The sequence below is a fragment of the Cibotium barometz genome, chromosome 50 (genome assembly GCF_041138505.1).
Source record: "Cibotium barometz isolate CiBa-2024 chromosome 50, ASM4113850v1, whole genome shotgun sequence".
In the NCBI taxonomy this organism is placed as follows: Eukaryota; Viridiplantae; Streptophyta; class Polypodiopsida; order Cyatheales; family Cibotiaceae; genus Cibotium; species Cibotium barometz.
In genome coordinates this window covers 17,545,063-17,569,470 of record NC_141095.1, presented here as the reverse complement: position 1 = coordinate 17,569,470, position 24,408 = coordinate 17,545,063, and the positions used below count along the sequence as shown (strand labels likewise).

Here is a 24,408-nt window from a genome sequence, read left to right as displayed (position 1 = left end):
TTCAACTATCATAACTTAACAGAATTGCATCTCATTTCAGGGATCCATCAGTCCAGCCTAACCCCATCCAATCCCATGGGTTAGCCAACCGCCCAACCACTGTAGTGATAGGATCCATTTAGAAATTTGGTTATGTTTTGCCCCGAGTACTAGGGAAAAGAGTTCCTAGGCCCCCTAGCCGATGCTTCAAGCAAACTTCAAGATAGTCACACCACTTACACACCCAATATAAAATTGCCTGTTTCAAAGATTCAGCTATCTTTAAAACAATCTTTTAATGAAACCATAGTATCACTGATCATAATCCTCCAAAATATCTAGCTTGAATTCTAATTTCCAATCATTCCTTCATCGCGGTGTACCTATCGTATCATTGGCAACCATAACGCTCACCACCTATTCACTCAGGGGCCTTTTCAATAGTTCCTAGCTCATAGTACCCGGAAATATAATCACATAAAAAAATTCAGATGGACTCTCCATTTAAGATTAGCAAGATTAATCAACAGATCCATATAAAAGAGCCATGGACTCATCCGTTGAGGACCAGCAAGGCCAATCAACAAGATCCATGCCCGAGTTCGAAACACAACTCTAACTTCTTATTCCATTTTCTTCCACGACGCATGCATGGGTATCTTCGGTGACCCAGAGCAGCCTGAGCACCGTATGGTCAGCAACCTCTAGGCTCCTTCGTAGATCACCTAGCACTTCACTCATAGGCCGCTTCCTTGGTCCCTCATCCACCGTACTTACTGGAAGCTCACCATTTAAATTGAACCGAGGCTGGTCAAGACCTCGGCCGACCTTGCTACACGAGATGTCCTCCATTGACTCTCCGTCAGCCGTTGCAACATTATCACTTAGGTCTCCAGACCTCATTCACAAGATGGTCAAAATGCTTCCTCAGCATTCTTGACATAAAACAATCATTTAAAAACAGGTCATAAATACAGTTTCTAACAAACTCTCATCTTTCCACATTGTTCCACATCATTTCTCGTTATTCCACATTCTTTTACATCAATTCACATTGCTTATTCCACATCTAGTTGTATGTATTCCCATCGTCCTTCATCCATTCTCATCCAATCACATCATATTACATCTCATCACATCTATCTACATCTATCCTCTCATCACATCTATCTACATCTATCCTCTCATCACATCATGTCATAACATATCCACATCACATCTCATCCATTCATATCACGTCACATCTATTTACATCACTTCACATCCATTCACATCTACCCAAGTCCACATCACACACATCTCATCTATCCACATCATATCTCATCCATTGATATCTAACCGGATCCACATTATATCACATCCATTCACATCACTTCATATCTCACCACATCTCACCACATCCACTCACATCTCATCACATCCACTCACATCTCATCACATCCATTCACATCCCACATTTATTCACATCTCGTCACATCCATCCTCATCTTATCACATCTCGTTCACATCCATCCACATCACATCACATTCATTCCATCCACATTACATCACATCCACATCTATCCATATCACATCTCATTCATTCTATCCACATTACATCACATCCACATCTATCCATATCACACCACATCCATTAACAACTCATCACATTCATCTACATCCATTCATTCATTCACATTCACATCTATCCACATCCATCTCATTCACATCCACATCCATTTACATCACATCACATCTCATCACATCACATTCACATCTTATCACATCACATTCACATCTTATCACATCATATTTACATCTTCTGTTACATTCACATCTCATCTAATCACATCGCATCCATTTACATCCCATCACATTCATTTACATTCATTCAGATCCACATCACATCTTATCACATCCACTTTTAGTACCATTTTCTACTTTCGATACTGATAGGACTTTTCTAAGTTTCTGCCAATTGCTTGGCCTAGTTAAAGGTACTTTTTCACGATCCCATTGAATCTACGTATTAGAGTGTTGTTGAAGGTTTAAAAAGGGAAAATAAACCTTATCTCAGAACTGAATAGTAAAAACTCAGAAAGAGCATTTAAGTATTGTATTTTCATTCCTTAAGCTTGATTAATGAGAATTCATTCTAAACTTCCATTAACTCATTGGATCCTCGATCCTCCCAGAGATTCTACAAGTTTTCTTGATGGATATTTTCATATTCTTTCTCAAATTTCTCAAGTAAAATATATTTAGTATTCTTCTTTCTGAGTAAAAGATTCATGGGATTTACAAAAATCAATTCTACCCATATTTCTCAATAAAATTAATAATTCTCAAAATTTTACTTTTGATAAATACTCATAATTTAAATTATGCCAAAAATTTCTCTTTTACCATTTAATTACTCGGATCTCAATTATCATGGAAATTCCTCTTTTTGCATAAAAATAAATTTACCAAAGATTCCTCTTTTACCATTTAACTACTTGGATCTCAAATATCATGGGAATTCCTCTTTTTGTATAAAAATAAATTTATCAAAAATTACTCTTTTCTCGTAGTCAATTAATTATGCATAATTACAAAAATATTATTTCTCATGAATATGATGAAAATCATTCTTTTTGCATAGGATGTCCAATCAAGTCAATATTAGGTAATTTGGAAAAAATCTCACATTTTGGGAATCAATATAGTTTTGGACATATCTTAAACATACTAACTCCAAATTTGTCGGAGATCATAGATTTAGATTCTACTCTTCAAGATCTTTTCGATGATATGTCACATGAGGGGTTTTGACAAACTTTTGGACAAGTTCACCATGCTCCCATTTTTCAAATGGGAATGGGATTTTTTCCAAATTATCTAATATGGTGTTAATCCTAGAATATGGTAGGAAGTCCTCTTTTAGCATTATGCATAAAATATAAGATATGTATTATTTTCTAAAAAAATTACCATAGCTTCGCTCTGCTATTACTAATAATTCTCAATTTTTCCTAAAAGAGTAAAAGCTTGTAATGAAAATATGATAGTAGTTCCTGTTTTATGCTTAAAATCAAACTATGAATTTTAACCATAAAATTAAACATAACTATGATTCTTGGATCCATATTTCAGGTAAAAAAAGAAAGATAGTTAAAAACTTTTGAGAAGCGAATCAATGTCAAGATCATGAATCTATCCCATCTTGTAATTTCATCAATGTCTATATCTAATGGAAGCTCAATGAAAAGATGGGATTCCATATCAATATCAATATCACTATCATGATCCAATGAAGCATTGTCCATCTTCTTTGGATTAATGTTCCTCATGCTCTTCATCGGTCCCATCCAAAATGTTTTCTTCATCGTCTTCTTCCAATGAGCCGATTTGAGGTAGTACTTGCACCTCATCTAGAGATTTGGCCTCCACACATGATCTTGATCTTGAAAGATATGTTTTGAATGAGGGAAAACTTGTATAACATACCACCACTTTGAAGCAATTCCATCGGCGTGAAACACAACCTAATATCACAAAGAAAAGGGGTTCCACTTTTATTATATTACGTCAAGATTTAATTTAGGATTGGTTGGGTTACTCACCTGTTGTGACAATGTTGAGGTAGTATAAAGGTATCTTTCTCATCATTCTAAAACTTGGTGGAATCAATTTGAAAGAACCCATTTGGATGTTTCTTCACGGTTACTTGAGCACCTCTATATATCACCTTTTGAACCATTTCACATCAAAGAAGATGAATAGACTAAATGATCTAAATCCAAACTCAAGAATATCCTGAATAGTTCCACAATACTCAAGATTGTCCTCTATGACAATGGTATCATGTCTACTAGCTCAACTTTCTTGCTCAAACATTGCCATCATGCCACAATCAAATGTGTTTCTTTTAGAATCCACATGCTCCATGAGAAAGTGCCTTCCCTTTGACCATATTGCATTATATAGTTTGTTCTAACATTAAAAGAAAGCATGACATTTAGTATAGTGTATTAAACAAGGTATACATAAGATAGAGATGAAGAATGTACTTACTTGAGGGTCACATCCTTGCATACTCATGCTCTTCTCTTGTGATCATCTCTCCATTTTGCGATGCCATCGATATTGCCATATGAATACATTCTATATTGATCACATTTGGTAGAGATTCCAAGCTAGGCGTGAATGGCAAGCGGCTATTTGCTCTTCTGAAAGCTCTTCTCTCATACTTTCGTCTATTGATTTCATCCTTGTATCTCCCAATCCACTTCTCCATGATGGGACTATTTAGAATAAAGATTGTATTCACCTTGTGGCGTAATGCTTCATCCCATCTTCATTGCCTTCCTTTTCCCTAAGACACATTAGTGATTAGTCGGTCATCCTCCTCATCATTGCTCCACGACTCGGGGGGGTCACTCATAACTATGTAAGCGTAGCACGTGAGTTCAACAGAAGGGGTATTTAAAATCTATTTTTTATATATTTTTTACATACAGAAGGATACCATTTAAAGGGAGTACTTACAGATTGAATAGAAAAGGGTATTTTTTATTCATGAAAAATTTACAGATAAGGGGTTTTTTAATTAGGCCTTGAGCACACGTGATATAGAGAGTTTACATATAGTGAAGCCCCCGAGCTTCACAATCATGGCATGGAAGGATCTATATGAGATAGATGTTTTGAGATATACACAAGAGGCTCTTGCATCAACCATCCCTTTGTGATGCTTTGCTTCTGGCCTTGCTCTTTGTCTCAATTAAGGTTTTCATGAACCTTTCAAGGAAAAACATCCATCGAACATGAACAACACCAACAATGCCACTTCATCAACCAGATGCACCACAAGATGCAACTGGCCAGTGAGAATTGTTCTTGGAAAGTTGTCCTCGGTCATACACACTGCCTCAATAGCATTGAGACGAGCAATCTCAATGGATGTAGGATCTATCTCCTTTTAAGGATATGTACCTACATACATAGCAATTATATGTACTATTTACCAATACATAACTTGTGAGCATATGAGAATTCCAAATAAGCAATATAACTTAGTGAATTGAAGAGAAGATTCATACCACCCCTAATTACCTGTCCTAATCACCATGGACGATTGCTTCATTAACCCTAATGACCTTAGCCTTGCTTGCTCGCCGGACTCTCCCCTCGCCTGCTTTTAATCATAGATCGCTCTGAATTGCTCGATCACGATGACTTTTGGTCGGATTTCATAGCCGACAACCCCATTGCCCTTGAGCTTGACGCTACCGTGGACGCTGCCGGGATTTTCATTGTGACGACTTCTTGATAGAAGAGTACAATGACAGCAGTAATACTGTCGAAAGCCCTTCCGGCAGCAAGGACTCCAGCATGCTTAATGAGCTCGCAAGGCTGTACACTGATTCCTCTAATGAGGAGAACTCTGGCAATGATGGAGATCACTTCAAGTCATCGGAGTTTTTATCGATACTCGATATTGTCGACGGAAACAACAATCACGAGGCCCGTCATGAATTGTTGGAGGTAATTAGCTTAGTCTTAATAAATATTTAGGCTTAATGAGGTAATTAGCTGGGTGTAAGGTTGATTATATGATTGTTAAGCTGCATGCACGTGCCATTGTCAGACTAGATCTCTCTCTCTCTCTCTCTCTCTCTCTCTCTCTCTCTCTCTCTCTCTCTTTCTCTCTCACACACACACAGAGTTGGGTTTAATGTTCAGCTTACAATTGTTGAGCTACACACACACACACAGAGTTGGGTTTAATTGTTAAGCTGCACACGTGCACGCGCGCACACACACACACAGAGAGTTGGGTTTGATGTTGAGCTCACAATTGTTAAGCTGCATGCAATGCAAAGTATGCAAATTTGCCCTTGTGAACACGAAGTTGTGAGACTAAATCTCTCTCTCTCTCTCTCTCTCTCTCTAATCTGTGTCTCACAGTTGGGTTCAATGTTGCATATGATTGTAGTAAGCTGAATGCATTTATGCAATGCAAGTGTGTACATTTTTCCCTGATCTCATTGTTTCTACATTCATGACCCTTACTATGCCCATATCCATGAACAAGAAGTAATGCTGACACATGGTGTTCTTATGTTAAATGCAGTCTCAAGCCAGAATCCAAGCTTGCTGTGTGGAGGCCCCAACAAGAAGAGAGTTTTCTCAAGCCTTGATCAAGGGCAACAAACAGACATTAACCTCCCCATAACAGTAAGAAACCAACCATTTCATGTACTTCCAGTGAAGGAGAAGATGAGGGGGAGAGCTTCAATGTCAATAAACCTCTCCACAAAGCCAATGTTGAGAAGGATCAAAAACCTACACCTCCAAAAAGCAGAGGATCCCAAGCTAATGGTGGCTCAAAAGAGTCCAAATGGGCTGAGCAATTGCTATGTGCCTGTGCTTCAGCCATAGCTAGCAACAACATAATCTGCACTCAGCACTTAATGTGGGTATTAAACAATCTAGCCTCCTTCACCGGAGATGCTAATCAAAGATTAGCAGCCAATGGACTGAAAGCTCTATTCTCACGGGTGACACGGAGTATTAGTTTACCTCTTCCAATAAGCCAGCTTCTTAATCCCAATGATTATGCTAATTGTGCTCCTAATCCTGTGCAAAGTGCTCTACTTAGATTTCATGATGCTAGCCCTTAGCACCAGACAGTGTACACCATAGCCAATGGGGCTATGTTGGAAACTTGTGAGGGTCATGATGTAGTGCATATTGTGGACATTGGTGTTTCACAAGGCACCCAATGGCAAACTTTTATTGAAGCTCTTGCAACAAGGCCCTCTGGACCCCCCAAACTCATGAGGCTAACCATAGTGCAAAATTTCAGTGCTCTTTTCCATGTTGTGGCTGATGCAAGTGCTAATTTTTTATCTAGATCAGAGCCATTTGCGAAGAAATTGGGTTTGAAGGTGGAGCTTAAAATCATCTCTAAGCAACTAGAGTCTCTACAAAAAGATGATTTAAGCCTTAATGATGGAGAAGCATTGGTGATTTGCGGGCAATTTCGCTTCCATCAAATCAATGATGAGGTTGATCCAAGCTAAGTTGATGGAGGAGAGCTAACCATGAGTGCAAGGGACAAATTTATGCAATTTCTGTAATTCATTCACAGCTTGAATCCAGATGCATGTATATTGAGTGAGAATGACACAGAGCAAGGCTCAATGGACTTTTTGGAGAGGTTTAAGAAGGCAATGGAGTTTGAATGGAGGTTTTTGGACTCCATGAATGTGTGCTTCAAGGGGAAGGAGAGTGAGGAGAAGCAGATAATTGAAGGGGAGGCAGCTATGGCCTTGATAAACAATGTGGCTTGTGAGGGGGAGCCCAGGACAAAGAGGAATGAAGGGTGCAAAGGGTGGTGCTCTAGAATGAGAAAAGCTGGGTTTCATGCAATTGTGCCAAGTGCAGAGGTGGTAGAGTATGCAAAAACCCTTCTCAAGAAACATGAAGGCAATTGGGATCTCTTCTTAGAGGACAATTGCATGGTCTTGAGGTGGAAAACACAGCCTACCACCTTTTGCTCCATTTGGAAACCCAATAAGGATTAATGAGAGGATAATGATCCTCATTAAGGATTAATGAGGATGATGATCCTCATTAAGGAAAGATTAAAGCCTTCTTGGGAAACATTAAATCTCTGTATATACATCCCACGGTTTGTCTGAAAAGCTCTTGATTGGGCATTCATGGTGGGGAGAGCAAGACATGAACATCCCCCCTCTTTATTTGTCGATACAACATCACCTTCCATGTCCATACACCTTCCAAACACTTCGCTGCAGCAGCTGCCTGTTTGAATACCAGCTTTGCAGAATTTTGGTTGAGTTGATCTTGGCCATTGGAAAAAAATAAAATAAAATCTGTAAGACTTAACCTCTGCAAGTCCCTTTAATATCAATTCTCATTGTCAGATTTGCACTAAGCATGTACTTATCATGTCAATAATGAGGCCTTCTTGCACCAAAAATGTACTTATCATGTTAACACTAAGATTAATGAGGCCTTCTTGCACAAAAAAATCACTAAGATTAATGAGGCCTTCTTGCACACAAAAAAAAAATGTACTTATCATGTTAACACTAAGATTAATGAGGCCTCCTTGCTAGTTTTTAAAATTAATGTTAACACTAAGATTAATGAGGCCACCTTGCAAGTTTTTTAAAATTATCTTTTGGGACTAATTACACCATTAAAGGTCCAAAGCGAATCCTAATGGTCAAAGACTCTAATGGGTATAAGTGCCCTTGGCACATGACCATCTCCAACTTTCATTTTTAATTTAAATGGAAAGCACATATACTTGTGCTTTCTTCACCCTGATTTTGAAAAATAAAAATATACTTCTTGTGGCTAGACTACACTTTAGTTGTTATTATTATTGCACATGACCATTTCCAACTTTCCTCATTGATTGTATTTTCTTCACCTTGAATTTGAAAAAAGAATTTTTTTTTCTAAACCCATTCATCTGGCTAGACTAGTCTTTAAATCTTATTTTTACAAAAGTCTACATCATGTGTGGGAAAAGCATATCTCATTGCTTTAGTTAGGACATGTTGAGAAATGGGGTGCCATTGAGTACAAGGAATAGCTAGGGAGTGAGAATGAATAGCCAAGCAAGAGCAAAGTCTAGCATGAAGCCTCATGTGATGAGCAAAGAGAATTATCCCACATTGATGTGCAAACCAAAAGGTGTACCTCCTCATATAAAAGGGGACCATTTTCAAGCAATGAACATATCACTTGCACTTATCTCAAGTCTCTATGTATCCAAGCTAATTCATCTTGGTGTCTAATTGTACTTGAGTGCATCTTAATTAGTACACACTCATGATAAGTTTTCTTCACTTTGATCCATGATTCTCAACATGGTATCAAAGCTAATTTAGAGGCAGACATGGCAGCTCCCATCAAGCTCAAAGACATCCTCACAGCGCATTGTGGTAAGGTTTTTTTTTTTAAGAAAAAGGAGGAAAAACCCTAAAATCTAAGATCTTGAAACTTTAACATCTTAGCTGTAAAAGAGGCTTAGTGAAGCCCTAAAATCTAAGATCTTGAAACTTTAACATCTTAGCTGTAAAAGAGGCTTAGTGAAGCCCTAGTTCACATGGAATGTGTGTATTTAAGCCTTTATGAATATTCTTTAAGTGCTACTATGTTTTGGGCTTCATCAGCACAACCATGATAGGTTCATCGATTGTATCATCATCAACAAGGTCTTCATCCAAACTCATAACAAAATCATTCTCGATAAATTTTTAAAAAAAAATTTACAACCATTGTATATGTTGCCAATATGAGCAAGCAAAATTCTCTCAAGTGTGAAAAAGATTGTAAAAGCAACCAAATGACACGCTAGTGTATGTGAAAAGGAGAAGTACAACTTTTGTAAAAGTGCTACAACCACATGAGTATACGAGCATATATGTACAAACCATAAATGGAAAAGTGCATCTAGTCCACATCACAAAGGAGCTATCAAAGAGCCAAGAGTCGATCCAAAGAGCAAAGACCAAGACGCAAGAAGCGTCCAACAATGCAAAGAAGAAGAAGAAGAAGAAGAAGGACACGACATCGACATAAAGCATGAATGAAGCAACAAGGAATCTTCATCAAGCAAAAGCAAGGAGATCTTGAGCCAACAACAACACTAAAGGAGCTACCAGTCGTTATCCTAACCTAAATCACATGTTGTAAAAGCCACCAAATAAGTAGGCAAATTGATATGTTTTGAGGACACTCGACCACTAGAGAGTAGCCAAAGTAGCACCCTGGGGAAGTAAAAATCAACCCGACCATCTCTAAAATAACCTCTGAGCTAGAGAGTAACCAAGCCAAAAGAGCCTTTGAGTTACCCAGCCATGTTAGAAATGAGCGGCGGTGATGATATGTTGTAAACCTCACATCCGACCATCTTGTAGAAGCCTAAGAAAACGACACCAAGGGGGGGTTTTTGAGAAATGTGGTGCCATTGAGCACAAGGAAGAGGTAGGGTGTGAGAATGAATAGCCAAGCAAGAGCAAAGTCTAGCATGAAGCCACATGAGCAAAGGGAATTATCCCACATGAGCAAAGGGAATTATCCCACATTGATGTGCAAACCAAAAGGTGTACCTCCTCATATAAAAGGGGACCATTTTCAAGCAATGAACATATCACTAGCACTTATCTCAAGTCTCTTTATGTATCCAAGCTAATTCATCTTGGTGTCTAATTATACTTGAGTGCATCTTAATTAGCACACACTGATGATGAGTTTTCTTCACTTTGATCCATGATTCTCAACAAGACACACATGAGATTATTGGCTAGCTCCTTCTTGGGGTATATGTGACATTGTGATAAGTCACAGTAGTGCTTCCACATCCAAGCACAGCTCAAGCTATTAGAATGGGAATGTAACACACCACTAGAGATGACCACCCATACCACCCCCCTTTGCACTACAACAACCCTTCATTGATCTCTTATCTCTCAATGTGTTGTTGCACAAACCCCCTAGAAGAAAAGAAAAGAAAAAAAACAACCAAGGGAGATGACTATGACTTTGACATGGTGCCACTCTCTAGCCTATATATGTCTCTTGGACTTCACATATGAGATAATCCAACACACCTTCCAGCCATTTTATGCAAGAAAAATGATTTTTTTTTGCAAGCTATTAGGTCAACCAAATACAAGACATAGGAAGCTGATATATCCCTTTTTAGATATAAATATATTTATTGAGACCAAGAATTACTTCTTCCAAAAAATCAAAATACTATTTTAAGCTAAATTTGGTTAATATTAGTAAGATGAAACAATCTTTATGGCTATCAAAAGGGTATTCAAATGAACATTTATCCCAAAAGATTAGAACATGTGAGCTTTCAAAGAAGTACATGGAGATGGTTTTTTTTAAAGAGAGAAATTGTTATTTCTCATAGAGAGTACAATAAAATATTAGTTTTTTTTTAAAGAGGGAGATTTTAACTCTCATAGAGAGTACAATAGTGTGTCTGTGTGTGTGAACTTTTACACAAAACTAACTTGAGTTTCTTCTAATGAAAAAAAGGTGCATTATCCATTGGCTTGGCTTCGGCAATTTTTTAAAAAACAATAAGGATAAGATTGTAAAATCATATTTATTTTCTATCTCTCATTGCCGAAGGAAAACTTAAGTGATAGGTATAATCTTCTTAGTGTATTTTTTAGAAAAAAAGTGAAACTTAAAATTACACACACACACACACACACACACACACACATTGAACGAACTTAGTGTTTTTTTCCCCCAAAAAAAAGTGAAACTCAAAATTAATCACACATTGAACTTGGTTGGTAAATTTTTTTAATGAAACTCAAAATTACACACACCATGCACGTGTGCATGCACATACATACACACACACATTTAACTTCACATATTTTATTGGTGTTAATATCTTAGACTTACAATTAATTTTAAAGAAGAATTTAACATCTTTATGAAATTAATTGATATATTTTTATACTTTCTTTATTAGTCCTCAAATTTTTATAAATTTATGATACTTTTTACAAAATAGAAATTTCTTTCTTTTCTCACAACAAAAATGAAACTCATCAAAATCCAAATCAATATATATTTCTTCACCTCTCTCTCTCTCTCTCTCTCTCTCTCTCTCTCTCTCTCTCTCTCTCTCTCTCTCTCTATTTCATGTTATCACTTTTTGCAACCTTCAAATTGATCACTCTCCTATTTTTTTTAAAACCATTCTTTATTCTATTATTCAACACTTTATTAAAGCTTACCTAATTACTATTTTTAAAATATATTATATACTAAAAATAAAGGCAAACACTTAGTGGATGATTTACTTATTTTACTTATATAGTAAAAGTGACATAAAACCACAAGGGAGTATTGACATTTCAAATATTTAAGCGTTATGGTAGCAAAGAAGCCAAGGGATAATCACCACAATGAGCTACATAGCTCGTCAGAATCAACACCGTGTGAACAACATCATGCATATTTTTTTTGAAGACCCATTTGTTGGAGTTATATTTGTGCTTGTGCTAGCCCTCAATTTAGTGATGAAAAGCTTCAAGGATAAGATTGCACAATATTATCATTACATAATTACTCAAATGAAGATGGACAATGCTGCACAAATCGTCAAGGGTGTTTATTGTATAGGTATGGCAACCACCATGCCCAATTTAGAGATGAAAAGCTTCAAGGACTAGATTGCACAATATTATCATTACATAATTACTCAAATGAAGGTGGACAATGCTGCTCAAATCATTAAGGGTGTTTATTATGTAGGTATGGCAACCACCATGCCCATGTATAGAAAATCCACACCTAGACCATGTGACCCATCTTGTACAAAAGAAATCATCCTTTGACTCGTCTTGTATAGAAAACACACACCTAGATAATGTGATCATCTCGTACAAAAGAAATCATCCTTGAACCTACAACCTCTTGTATAGAAAACACACACCTAGACCATGTTACCCCTCTCGTACAAAAGAAATCATCCTTGAACCTACAACCACTTGTATAGAAAACACACACCTAGACCATGTGACCCCTCTCATACAAAAGAAATCATCCTTGAATCTATAACCTCCTACTCCAAAAGTGTTAGCTTTAACCACTAGACTCATGCATGTTACATGGTCCTTTAACCCCTCTTGTATATAAAACACACACATAGACCATGTGAACAACATCATGCATATTTTTTGGAGACCCATTTGTTGGAGTTATGTTCGTAATTGCTAGTATAATGCTTCTTGCATCAATATCTTGAGGACTTGTAAGACTAGAACTTTGATTCTCCACCCAACCATATCCCAAATGGATTCTAAAACACATGGTTATATAGGCCTAGCTGATGCATGACCTTCCAACTTCACCCCCTTGACCTTTCAATGGTGGCTAGGCATGGCCCTTTCACTATCCAATGCCTCCTTAACTCTTCCTAGAAGAGGGCGCCTACTTCTGTGGCCTTTGGGCTTACCTTAAATTTGGCCATATTGAAGGTGAAAAGATGTAGGGGGGAAGAGAGCTTGAGCTCTTGCAAGCACACACACACTCACAAAACCCTAATAGAGAACACACAAGGTGAGAGACTGAAAATCTTCTTCTTCTTCACTCAACACTCAACACACCATATACAAGATAAGAGTACACATATATGAAAAGGTACTCAACCAATACATACAAGGGTTCTCTATAGTGTGAACCCAACTAAATGAGCTAGCGCTATAACTATGCAGTCTCTAGAATGGCTGTCACACAGCCTGTCATCCCACTGGCCGCATATCACCCAAGATCTCACCAACCATGCCAATGGTATAAGTGTGGGGCCTATCCCCCAGGCGGGTCATCAGTGTCCACCGCCTCACTAGATGAGCTCAATATCTCAACACTCTCCCTCGAGCTCAACTCCATCTCATGTACACCAAGCGAAGCCCTGAATCTGCGGAGCTTCTCTGTACCCAATGCTTTGGTGAAGATGTCAGCTACGTGATCCTCTGTGCTGACATAAACAAGGTCAAGATCTCCTGCCAAGACCTTCTCTGATGAAATGGTAGTGGACCTCTATGTGCTTTGTACGAGCATGAAAAACTGGGTTCCTGGCCAACTGTATACTACTAATGTTGTCATAGAAAATGACAACTTGTCTATCCACTGATAGACCCAAATCTGCAAGTAGCTTTCTCAACCAAGCTACCTCACATGCTGCCATAGCAGCTCCTCTGTACTCGGCCTCTGTACTGGATAGAGCAACCGTAGGCTGCTTCTTGCTGCTCCAAGTCACAGCAGCACTCCCCAAGGAAAACATGAATCCACTAGTAGATCTCCTATCTGAGATACTACCAACCCAATCAGCATTTGTGTACCCATGTACACATATCTCTGTGTACCCATGTACCCATGTACACATATCTCTGTCCCAGTCTCATAGAATAGTCCACAATGCAAAGTAGACCTCACATACCTCAGTATGCATCTCAATGCATCCAAATGCGGTTTCCGTGGAACCTCCATAAACTGACTCACCAACCCAATAGCATAGCTCAAATCTGGTCTGGTGATCGTCATATAGATCAAGCTTCCTACTATGAGCCTATACATAGTAGGGTCCTCCAAAATCTCTCCTGAATCTGCACTCAACTTGCCATTCTGATCCAATGGCCCTGAGATAGGCTTACAGCCTGTCATACCATACTTGGACAACATGTCCAAGCCATAGTGTCTCTGCACAACTGTCTCTGCACAGTAATCCAATACCATGTGGTGACCTAATCACCTCAATGCCCAGATCCTTCATCTCAAACTTCTGTCTAAGCAAGATCTTTACATCAAAGATCTCTGCATCATGGTCCCCCGTAATGATCAAGTCATCTACATAGATGACAACAAGCACAACTCCTCTATCACCATGTCTCACATACAGCGAGAAATCTGCATTGGCTACATGAAAGCCAATAGTGACAAGATATTCAAAAATCTTGTCAGACCATGCTCTTGGTGCTTGTTTTAAGCCATACAAGGCTTTCTTCAACCTGCAAACATGCTCGGGATGACTCACATCCTCATATCCAGGTGGCTGCAACATATACACCTCTTCTTGCAAATCCCCATGTAAGAATGCATTCTTTACATCCATCTGATGTAAACCATTGCTTTGACGCAGCCACTACTATCACAACTCTCACTGTTGCCATCTTGGCAACTAGGCTGAAAGTTTCCTCATAATCAATGTCATATATCTGCACATATCCTTTGGCTACCAATCTAGCCTTGTACCTGTTTATGCTTCCATCACTGTTATGTTTTACTTTGTACACCCACTTGCATCCAATGGCTTTCTTGCCTTTAGGCAATTGCACTAAATCCCAAGTCTCATTTCCATATAGTGCATCCATCTCCTCATCCATAGCTTTCTCCCAACACACATTTCCAACAGCCTCATCAATGCATGTGGGCTCTATAACCTGCACAACCTTTGCCATATATGCATAGTGATGTGCCACATAACCATCATAGGTAAATCTCTGCATAGGATTTTTCACTCTCCCAGATCTTCATAGCTTTTCATTCATGGCTTCCATAGCCCTCTTTACACCAGGTGTTCTCATAGTTGGGATCCCAAGATCCTCATCAAGGCTCATCTCTGAGCCACTAGACTCTCCATCAACATGAAAATGCCCTGCAGAAATGTCAGGCATACCAAGGGGCTCAACCACTTTCTCTTTTCCTTTACGTGATGTACTAATCACATTTGCAGGGCTGACATTATGAAGCAGCCTGCCACTCCATGGTCTATCAATAGACCCACTAGAGGAGGACTCTCCTGGTCCACTCAAAGACTGTGATTGCTGACCTGCATTCTGTGCAACCACACTTCCACTCACATCAGCCCCAACAGCTTCTTTTTCAGCAGCATACCAACTGCTCATCTCATCAAAGACAACATCCTTGCTTACCCTCAACTCACGTGTAGTAGGGTTATAACACCTGCATCCCTTTTGCTCAAGGGAATATCCAATAAACACACATTTTTTAGCTTTTGCATCCAGCTTAGTTCTCATCTCATCTGGCACATGCACATATGCAATGCACCCAAAAACTTTCAGATGAGACAAATCAAGTTTTCTGCCAATAAACCTCTCCTCTGGAGTTACATCATGTATGCATGCAGTTGGAGTCGTGTTCATGATATAAGTGCTATAGAAACAGCCTCAGTCCAATAGCTATGCGGCATGTTCTTCTCTTTCATCAATGCTCGCGCAATCTCAGCAATGTGCCTGTTTTTCCGCTCAGCAACTCCATTTTGCTGCGGTATGTATCTACATGTAAACTGTCTCCGAATACCATTCTTCTTTAAAAATTCAGAGAACTCATTGGAGAAGTACTCTCCCCATCCATCTGACCTTAGGCACTTTACACATTTCCCTCTTTGCTTTTCATCCATAAATTTGAAATTCTAAAAGTGAGTGAACACCTCACTCTTCTCCTTCATGAAGTATACCCACACTTTACTTGTGTGGTCATCAATAAATGTCACATAATATCTGCAGCCTTCCATAGACATGGTCTTCGTAGGACCCCATACATCTGAATGCACAACATCTAGTGCATTTCTGCTGACATATCTGTTACGTGGAAATACATGCTTTGTTTGCTTTCCAAATTGGCATGCTTCACATATTTTCTGCATACCTTCAACTTTAAATTTTGGCAGCCTTGTCACAATTCCTTTAGTCTGCATACACTTCATTCTCTGCACATTCACATGTCCAATTCTTTTATGCCAAATGTCTGTGTCTGCAACAATTCCTGAACCATTTGCAAACATCGCAGCACTCATCTCAGGCATGTCTACATTCAACATAAACATTCTGCCCACTCATCTCAGGCATGTCTACATTCAACATAAACATTATGCCCACTCTGTTGCCTTTTGCAACCAACCTGCACTTGTCTTTAAAGTCTTCAACATAACAACCATTAGAGTTAAACCGAACCTGCTAACCCTGCTCAATCATCTGGCCAACTGAAACCAGATTCTTTGTTATATTTGGTACATGAAGTACATCGGCAAGGTACTTCACTTTGCCATCCTGCATAGACAATGGCACATCTCCAACATGGGCAATTGGATGAGCAGTGTCATCCCCTGTTTCGACAAAACCTGGTCTTTCCGGGTTTTTCATCTCCTTGAACCACTCCCCATGACAGCCTGCCACTCCATGGTCTATCAACAGACCTACTAGAAAGAGGACTCTCCTGGTCCACTCAAAGAGTGTGATTGCTGACTTGCATTCTGTGCAACCACACTTACACTCACATCAACCCCAATAGCTTCTTTTTAGCAGCATACTAGCTGCTCATCTCATCAAAAACAACATCCCTGCTTACCCTCAACTCACGTGTAGCAGGGTTATAACATGTGTATCCCTTTTGCTCAAGGGAATATCCAATAAACACACATTTTTCAGCTTTTGGATCCAGCGTGGTTCTCAGCTCATCTGGCACATGCACATATGCAATGCATCCACCAAAAACTTTCAGATGAGACAAATCAAGTTTTTTGCCAGTAAACCTCTCCTCTAGAGTTACATCATGTATGGCTGCAGTTGGTGTCGTGTTCATGATGTAAACTGCTGTAGAAACAGCCTCAGCCCAGTAGCTTATGCAGCATATTCTTCTCTTCCATCAATGCTCACGCAATCTCAGCAATGTGCCTGTTTTTTCGCTCAGCAATTCCATTTTTTTGCGGAGTGTATCTACATGTGAACTGTCTCCGAATACCATTCTTTTTCAAAAATTCAGAGAACTCATTGGAGAAGTACTCTCCCCCTCCATCTGACCTTAGGCACTTTACATATTTTCCTGTTTGCTTTTCAACCATAACTCTGAAATTCTGAAAGTGAGTAAACACCTCACCCTTCTCCTTCATGAAGTGTACCCACACTTTCCTTGTGTGGTCATCAATAAACGTCACATAATACCTGCAGCCTCCCATAGATATGGTCTTCGTAGGACCCCATACATCTGAATGCACAACATCTAGTGCATTTCTACTCACATATCTGTTACGTGGGAATACATGCTTTGTTTGCTTCCCAAATTGGCATGCTTCACATATTTTCTGCATACCTTCTACTTTAAATTTTGGCAGCCCTGTCACAATTCCTTTAGTCTACATAGACTTCAATCTTTGCACATTCACATGTCCAATCCTTTTATTCCAAATGTCTATGTCTACAACAATTTCTGAACCATTTGCAAACATCGCAACACTCACTTCAGGCATGTTTAAATTCAACGTAAACATTCTGCCCACTCTCTTGCCTTTTGCAACCAACCTGCACTTGTCTTTTAAGTCTTCAACATAACAACTATCAGGGTTAAACCGAACCTGCAAACCTTGCTCAATCATCTGGCCAACTGAAACCAGATTCTTTGTTATGTTTGGTACATGAAGTATATCTGCAAGGTACTTCACTTTGCCATCTTGCATAGACAAAGGTACATCTCCAACATGGGCAATTGGATGAGCACTGTCATCCCCTGTTTCCACAAAACCTGGTCTTTCTGGGTTTTTCATCTCCTTGAACCACTCCCCATGACTTGTCATGTGATTCGAAGCACCTGAATCAACATACCATACATCATCTTTTTGTGCTGCGCTTCAACATTTTCAGACATGGCATTCATGACACGCTGCATAACAAACAACCTTTCATTATCCTCATTGTTTCTGCTCGAGGATGCATAGTTGTTTTGCTGCAATTTTTCATTTTGCTTGTCGGCCTGCTTCTTATAACACTCTGCATGCACATGTCCAAGCTTACCATAGTAAAAGCATCCACGTGCATCATTATACTACCTTTGCCAATTTCCACAGCCTCTTTGACTCCCCCTTCCTCTGAATTGGCCTCTTCCACCCGTGTGTTGTTGTTGTTGTTGTTGTTGTTGTGAATTCTGGGACTGTTGTTGCTGTTGTTGCTGCTGGCCATAATTTTGATTACCTGTTCAGCCACCTCCTTGACCGCATCCACAACCTCCTCTACCTCGTCCTCTTCTTGAACTTGTGTAGAAAGCCTGTTGCTCTGAACTATTTTTGTTTTGTGAAGACTGTTGGTCTTCACCCAAGCTCTTCTCTTCTATAATCAGCATAGACACCAAATTTATAAAATTGGGAATGTTTTCTCGAGTTTGAATAGACATCTTGAATGCCTTGTACCACGTAGACAGACTTCCACCTTATCATCATCATCTACTGACACACCAATAGATGCAAGGGATTCCACAATACCCTTTATCTTCAACGTATAGTCATTCACAGACATGCTCTTTTTCTCCACAGTATGAAGTTCATTCTTCAACTGTAACTAACGCGCCTTGGTATTTGTTTCATAGAGCTTTACCAAGGTGTCCCATGCCTCCTTGGGGGACTTGGCATCTTGAATGTGCCCAATCATGGTGTCCTGTATACTAATGGAGAGCGAATACATAACTTTCCTGGCTCCTTGGTTCCAGTCTTTAAACTCTTTCATATCTGCACAGCAGTCGGTATCTCTCCAGTGCCTCTTCATGCTCACCTTCTATATAGTCCCAATATCTCTTTCCCATCAAGAAATTCGTCAACCTGAACCTCCAAGCATGGAAGTTATTCTTATCAAGCTTCTCAGCCACAATCTCGGTTATGCCATCATTTACATCTTGCCAGACACATAATTTTACCAGAAACAGCACTCTGGTTTGTCCTGCACCACAAACTGCTGTATTTTCTATAGCAGTACTGTAGTACACTCAAATGTCACAACCAGTGACCTCAATGTGCATACATACACCCAATGGCAATGTTGACCTCTTTACAGCACACACAGTGTCTGCACAGCCAATCTGTCTTCTTGCAATTCTTAAAACAGAGTTCTACAGAGAATCGATGACTTACTCGCAGTGCTCGAAATCGCCTGCTTTCTGAAAAATGAAGGTCCAGATGCGCCCGGAACACGTTTTCGGCCCAGAAAATTTTGTTCGATAGGACTTTATAGTTGCCCTATAGCTTTACTCCCGCAAAGAAAGCTCCTCAATCAGAGATCGTTTGCTGGTGCCTCCCGTAGAGCTCCCGACAAGGGTGTAGTCACCAACACAAATAGGGAAGAGTAATTGAAGCTCTTACCCTCGTACTGCTTCCTGTGGTTTTCTTACTTGCAGCTCAGCCCTTAGCATGAACCAGGCTCTGATACCATGAAAAGATGCAGGGGGGAAGAGAGCTTGAGCTCTTGCAAGCACACACACACTCACAAAACCCTAGTAGAGAACACACAAGGTGAGAGACTGAAAATCTTCTTCTTCTTCACTCAACACTCAACACACCATATACAAGATAAGAGTACACATATATGAAAAGGTACTCAACCAATACATACAAGGGTTCTCTATAGTGTGGACCCAACTAAATGAGCTAGCGCTATAACTATGCCAGTCTCTAGAATGGCTGTCACACAGCCTGTCATCCCACTGGTCGCATATCACCCAAGATCTCACCAACCATGCCAGTGGTATAAGTGCGGGGCCTATCCCCCAGGCGGGTCATCAGTGTCCACCGCCTCACTAGATGAGCTCGATATCTCAACAGAAGGGTGTATCAAAGTTGGCATGGAAGTTTCCTTATAATGTGAGATTCACCCATTGGGAGGGTATGTGAGTTGTTGTTCATGGTGGATAGCCAAGGACACCTCTTCCCATCATCTTCATTGCTTCTTCCTAAGTAGTTAGTGATAGTGCCTCATTGAGATTCGGCTTGTCATGAAATTATTCATGATGATGAGAGAATGATGGATACAGTTTTGATAAGGTGCAGGTTAAGTTGGGGACGAAGAATCTATAAGCTCAGGGGGGGTAGGGGGGTGATGAACTACGGATCAAGTAGGTTATACCATTGAGGATAGTGGCGAATGGATTGATGGGAGGGTTATGGGAGGGGTGTAGTGTTGTACCAGCAAAGTGGTGGGTGGAATGGCTTCAAGATCACTTATGAACAAGGTTGGGATTGGCTCTTGGGTATTTTATTTGTCACCTAAATTTCCAAAAGAGTGTGCCTCATTAGCATGTGGATCTTCTTCTCTAAAATATTGGTCAATCTTGCCTTGTTTTCCTTCTATGAGGAATGTTTAAGGTCATCCTCTTCATCTGTAGGCTTGTGGCTTTGGAAAAAAGGCATAGACCTCATGTGTCTTTTCGATGGAAACATCTACGGTGAATAAGCCATATAGATGGTGTGGTCGGTGTCATATTCGGTGGCACAAGGACTTCCTAAAGGTAAATGTAGACTATTTAATATAGTATGAGGATGCCATGTAGGTTGTATTGGTTGTAAGGCATGTGACAAAGGAGATGGTAGGTGGACTTTTCTCCTTGGTTGAACAAGGGTCTTCATGACTGGCATGGCCGAGTGAAGGAGATCTTCATTGGTGAGGTAGGCTGGGAATGGTACTGTGAGTTTGAGGAAGTGACTTTCCTCAGTAAAGTGTGTAGAATTGATGAGCAAGTGGTGAGGTTGGACAAAAGTAGATGGGATCCAATGGAGTACAAAAGTGTTGTGTCCAACAATGAGATGGCTTGGTTGAAGAAGAAAAGGATGGCCAAGGTTAGTTTGGTTTCATGGTATTGGGCTAAGATGGTGTGAAAGGTGGGGGTCGAGATAGGGTCCAATAAAAAAATAATGAACTAAAGCAAGTAAAAGGCTAGGGTACAATTAATGAGGGTAAGAGTATCGACAGGGGACGGTTAGCAAGGTGTTGAGGTCAGTGGCCTTCAAGAGAATCATATCCATCTTCTTTTGGACACATGCTAGAGGTGATGGATTTTATGTGTGCCTAGTTGATGAGGGCTTCTTTATGATGGCGGAGACGTTTTTGGTAGACCGCTTCTCCTTTGGTTATTATGGCTGGGTTATACTCTTCATGAAAGTTTGTCTAGGCTTTAGTTGGCTCTTTGGTTGTTAAGGTATGCTGTGTCTTCACACTCTTTTGTAAATTGGTTAGCTACATGAACGGCTTGGGTTTAGTTAGCTTTAGCTTGCTTGACCTCATTTAGGAGTTGGTCCCTTTCCGGTATCCTGTGCCCGGGCCACTGTTGGTTGTTTCTAATGCTTGGTATTGTAGCCACAGGGCATCTATGTCCTAGTTATGAGTGTGGGACTTGGCAATAAAACAAGCTTGTTCTAAAGCAGCCTAAGGACATTGTCACCATAAGGAAAGGGGTATATTAACCACTTTGTAGGTTAACATGGTTTTACTCACCTTGACCTACCATAAGGAACTTTGGTATCTTACCCTCTCTAACAGGCATTGAACGTTTGTGTACGGAACTGGAATACATAAAGTGACCTTACCATAAGCTATGTTGTTAACCACTCCATTGGTTAACATGGTTTCACCCGTTGACCTACTGTAAGGTGCTTTGCCATCTTACCTATACAAATGGGCACTTATCTTTTGTAAGATAGTGCTAGTGGCTTTACTCTATGCTTAATGTCAAATAGGAATAGTATGTGGACTTAGTGTACATATTAGTTACTTAAGATTAGTAATCAAAGCTGGATTATTTTTTACTTTATCCAACATGGTGTGAAAACTAGTCACTTGTATATAAGTCATTTTTGACAATAAGCAATGGATAATCATTGTCTTATAGCAATAGTTTACTTGTGAGGTCTCCTTCTTTTCTCTTCTTTCTTTCTTGTATGCTTTTGAATCTTGCTTTCTCGATGGATGCATGCTAGATAGGTTTGATTATAGGTTTTCTCCTTACAATAGCTTCTTCTTCTTCCCCTACCATTGTGACAAAGAACCACCACAATGAAAGCTCTACCTTCACCCCTTTTTGCAAGGAGCATTCTAGTGTGAAAAGAGAGTAAGGACCCGATGGGGAAGAGAGCTAGTGTATCCATAATGGGAAGCTGCATTTGCGGCTCAAAGTAAAGAGCCAATGACACATGATTCATCAAGGCTAAGGCAAGATCTTGACTTCAACATATATCAAGGAAAGTCTAAGGACTTCATGTACATACTTGCTTAAGACTAGTAATAGTGGTCGGAGCATTTTTTATTTAGCCAGCCTTGTGTGAAAACTAGTCACGTTGTCAATTTTGACACTAAGTAATACACATTCATTCCCTTACAATAGAATACTTATGAGCTCTTCTCTTCTCTATTTAGCTCTTCTCTTCTCTATTTTATCTTGCATGTATGGTATTGGATCCTTACATGCTAGGATTGAATAGGTTTGCTTGTAGGTTTCTCCCTCTCATTAGCTTCTAGGCTCACCTTGCCTTTCATGAGAGAGAAATACCACCACGAAGTCTAATCTCTATTTGTTGTGCATGTTGCGAGAACGACGCCTATACTCAAAACTATCAGCTCTATTTATAAGATGACTTGTACCTAGGTAATACATAAATCCCATTAAAAACTTTGGATTTTTGAGATAAAAGAGATTTACAATTATACAATCATAAAATTTAACATACCCTGGTCAATAAACGACGTACTTTATGGACAAGCGTATGGGTAAGACATAATGATGCAATTCGGACTACAAGGAGGCTGTAACCCTATGAAAATCTACCTTATAAAACCCAAGCAAAATGTATTCTCCAATTGAAGTCTCTAATGGATGAACAAATCACATATAGGGAGTTTTAATATAAACATATGCACATCATGAATGAACCTGTTATAAAAGAAGATCCCTTATACTCACTTATGCATGAACCAAATGACACCCTCTTCTTCGTAAAGAATAACTAGCAACAAAATATTAGAATATGTACCTGCAAAGACTTGACATCACATTGAGGTCAACTAATAATTGAGCAGAAAACAAGCGCTATCCTAGTTAATATATACAACCCAATTTTTGAAATAAATAGTTTCATAGCATCTCATGATCTCCCTCATGAGAAAGCCACATATAATTGTCCATGGTGGCTGAATAGAGAAATCATCAAGGATAACCCTAGAATAGATAGTGTTTGTCCCTGTGATTTATTGATGGATTCAGGCAAATGCAAGCTTTACAAGAAATTACCTTTGTCTCATATCAAAATGACATTGTAAAGTACTTGTGGTATAAAAGTTATTCTAGGGATGAAAACCCTATCCCCGATATTTGTACGTGTAATTATTTCTACTTCTATAACCTTAGAGTGGAAGTGCTTATATATTAATCTCATCCCATTACACAATCCTTTTCTTAAATACAAATTCTTAGAAGAATTTTCTTTCAAAACCAATTCACGAGCAGGATAACCGCCGCGCCTAGATTCAAGCTATTAAGATATTATTTTGCATACAAAAAGTTAACCTCACCAGCTCTGGGCACAGAATCCACACTCAAGAATTCCTTGTTCTCTATAGGCATTGCACTTAGAGAAATGTTATTAATAGCATCAACCTCAACATTCTAGGTGCAACGATAGCATGCTCTTTAAGAAAACTTGCATAGTCTCCATTTCTTTTAAAAGCCCTGTGTACACCCATTCAATGAGTTGTTGTGTAGACCCTGTGTGAAGAAGCATTTTGGGAGGGATTGACACAACACCTTCTTCTTCTATTTGACTATGTAAAATCCCATTACCAATGTCTAGGATCCACCTTGCAAATTCTCGCTTCATCAATTTACTTGTGTTCTAAAGAACACACATGTTCTACATAAGCTTTAACACTTTGGTCTCTCTCCAAATTTTGCAATGCCATAATGTTGAACGAACTGACAATGTCCTCTCCTCCATCAATACAAAATGGACTCTTAAAGCCTACCACCCCATCAAGCTTTAAAAAAACACCCAAGACTCACAAGGATCATGTCAAAAAAGTCAAAATAAACATAGATACATCAAGAATATACTTATTATCA

The 24,408-nt window shown here is 39.3% G+C and overlaps 1 protein-coding gene across 1 annotated transcript; it reads left to right on the top strand.

Annotated features, from left to right (window-relative positions):
• Positions 1-5,174: 5,174 nt before the first annotated feature.
• On the top strand, positions 5,175-7,532 carry LOC147609879 (protein NODULATION SIGNALING PATHWAY 1-like). The gene is made up of 6 exons (XM_086787217.1): positions 5,175-5,184; positions 5,279-5,487; positions 6,077-6,126; positions 6,212-6,591; positions 6,691-6,982; positions 7,097-7,532. Exons 1-6 carry the CDS (start codon positions 5,175-5,177, stop codon positions 7,530-7,532), a joined length of 1,377 nt encoding a protein of 458 aa, XP_086643343.1.
• The last annotated feature ends 16,876 nt before the right edge of the window (positions 7,533-24,408 follow it).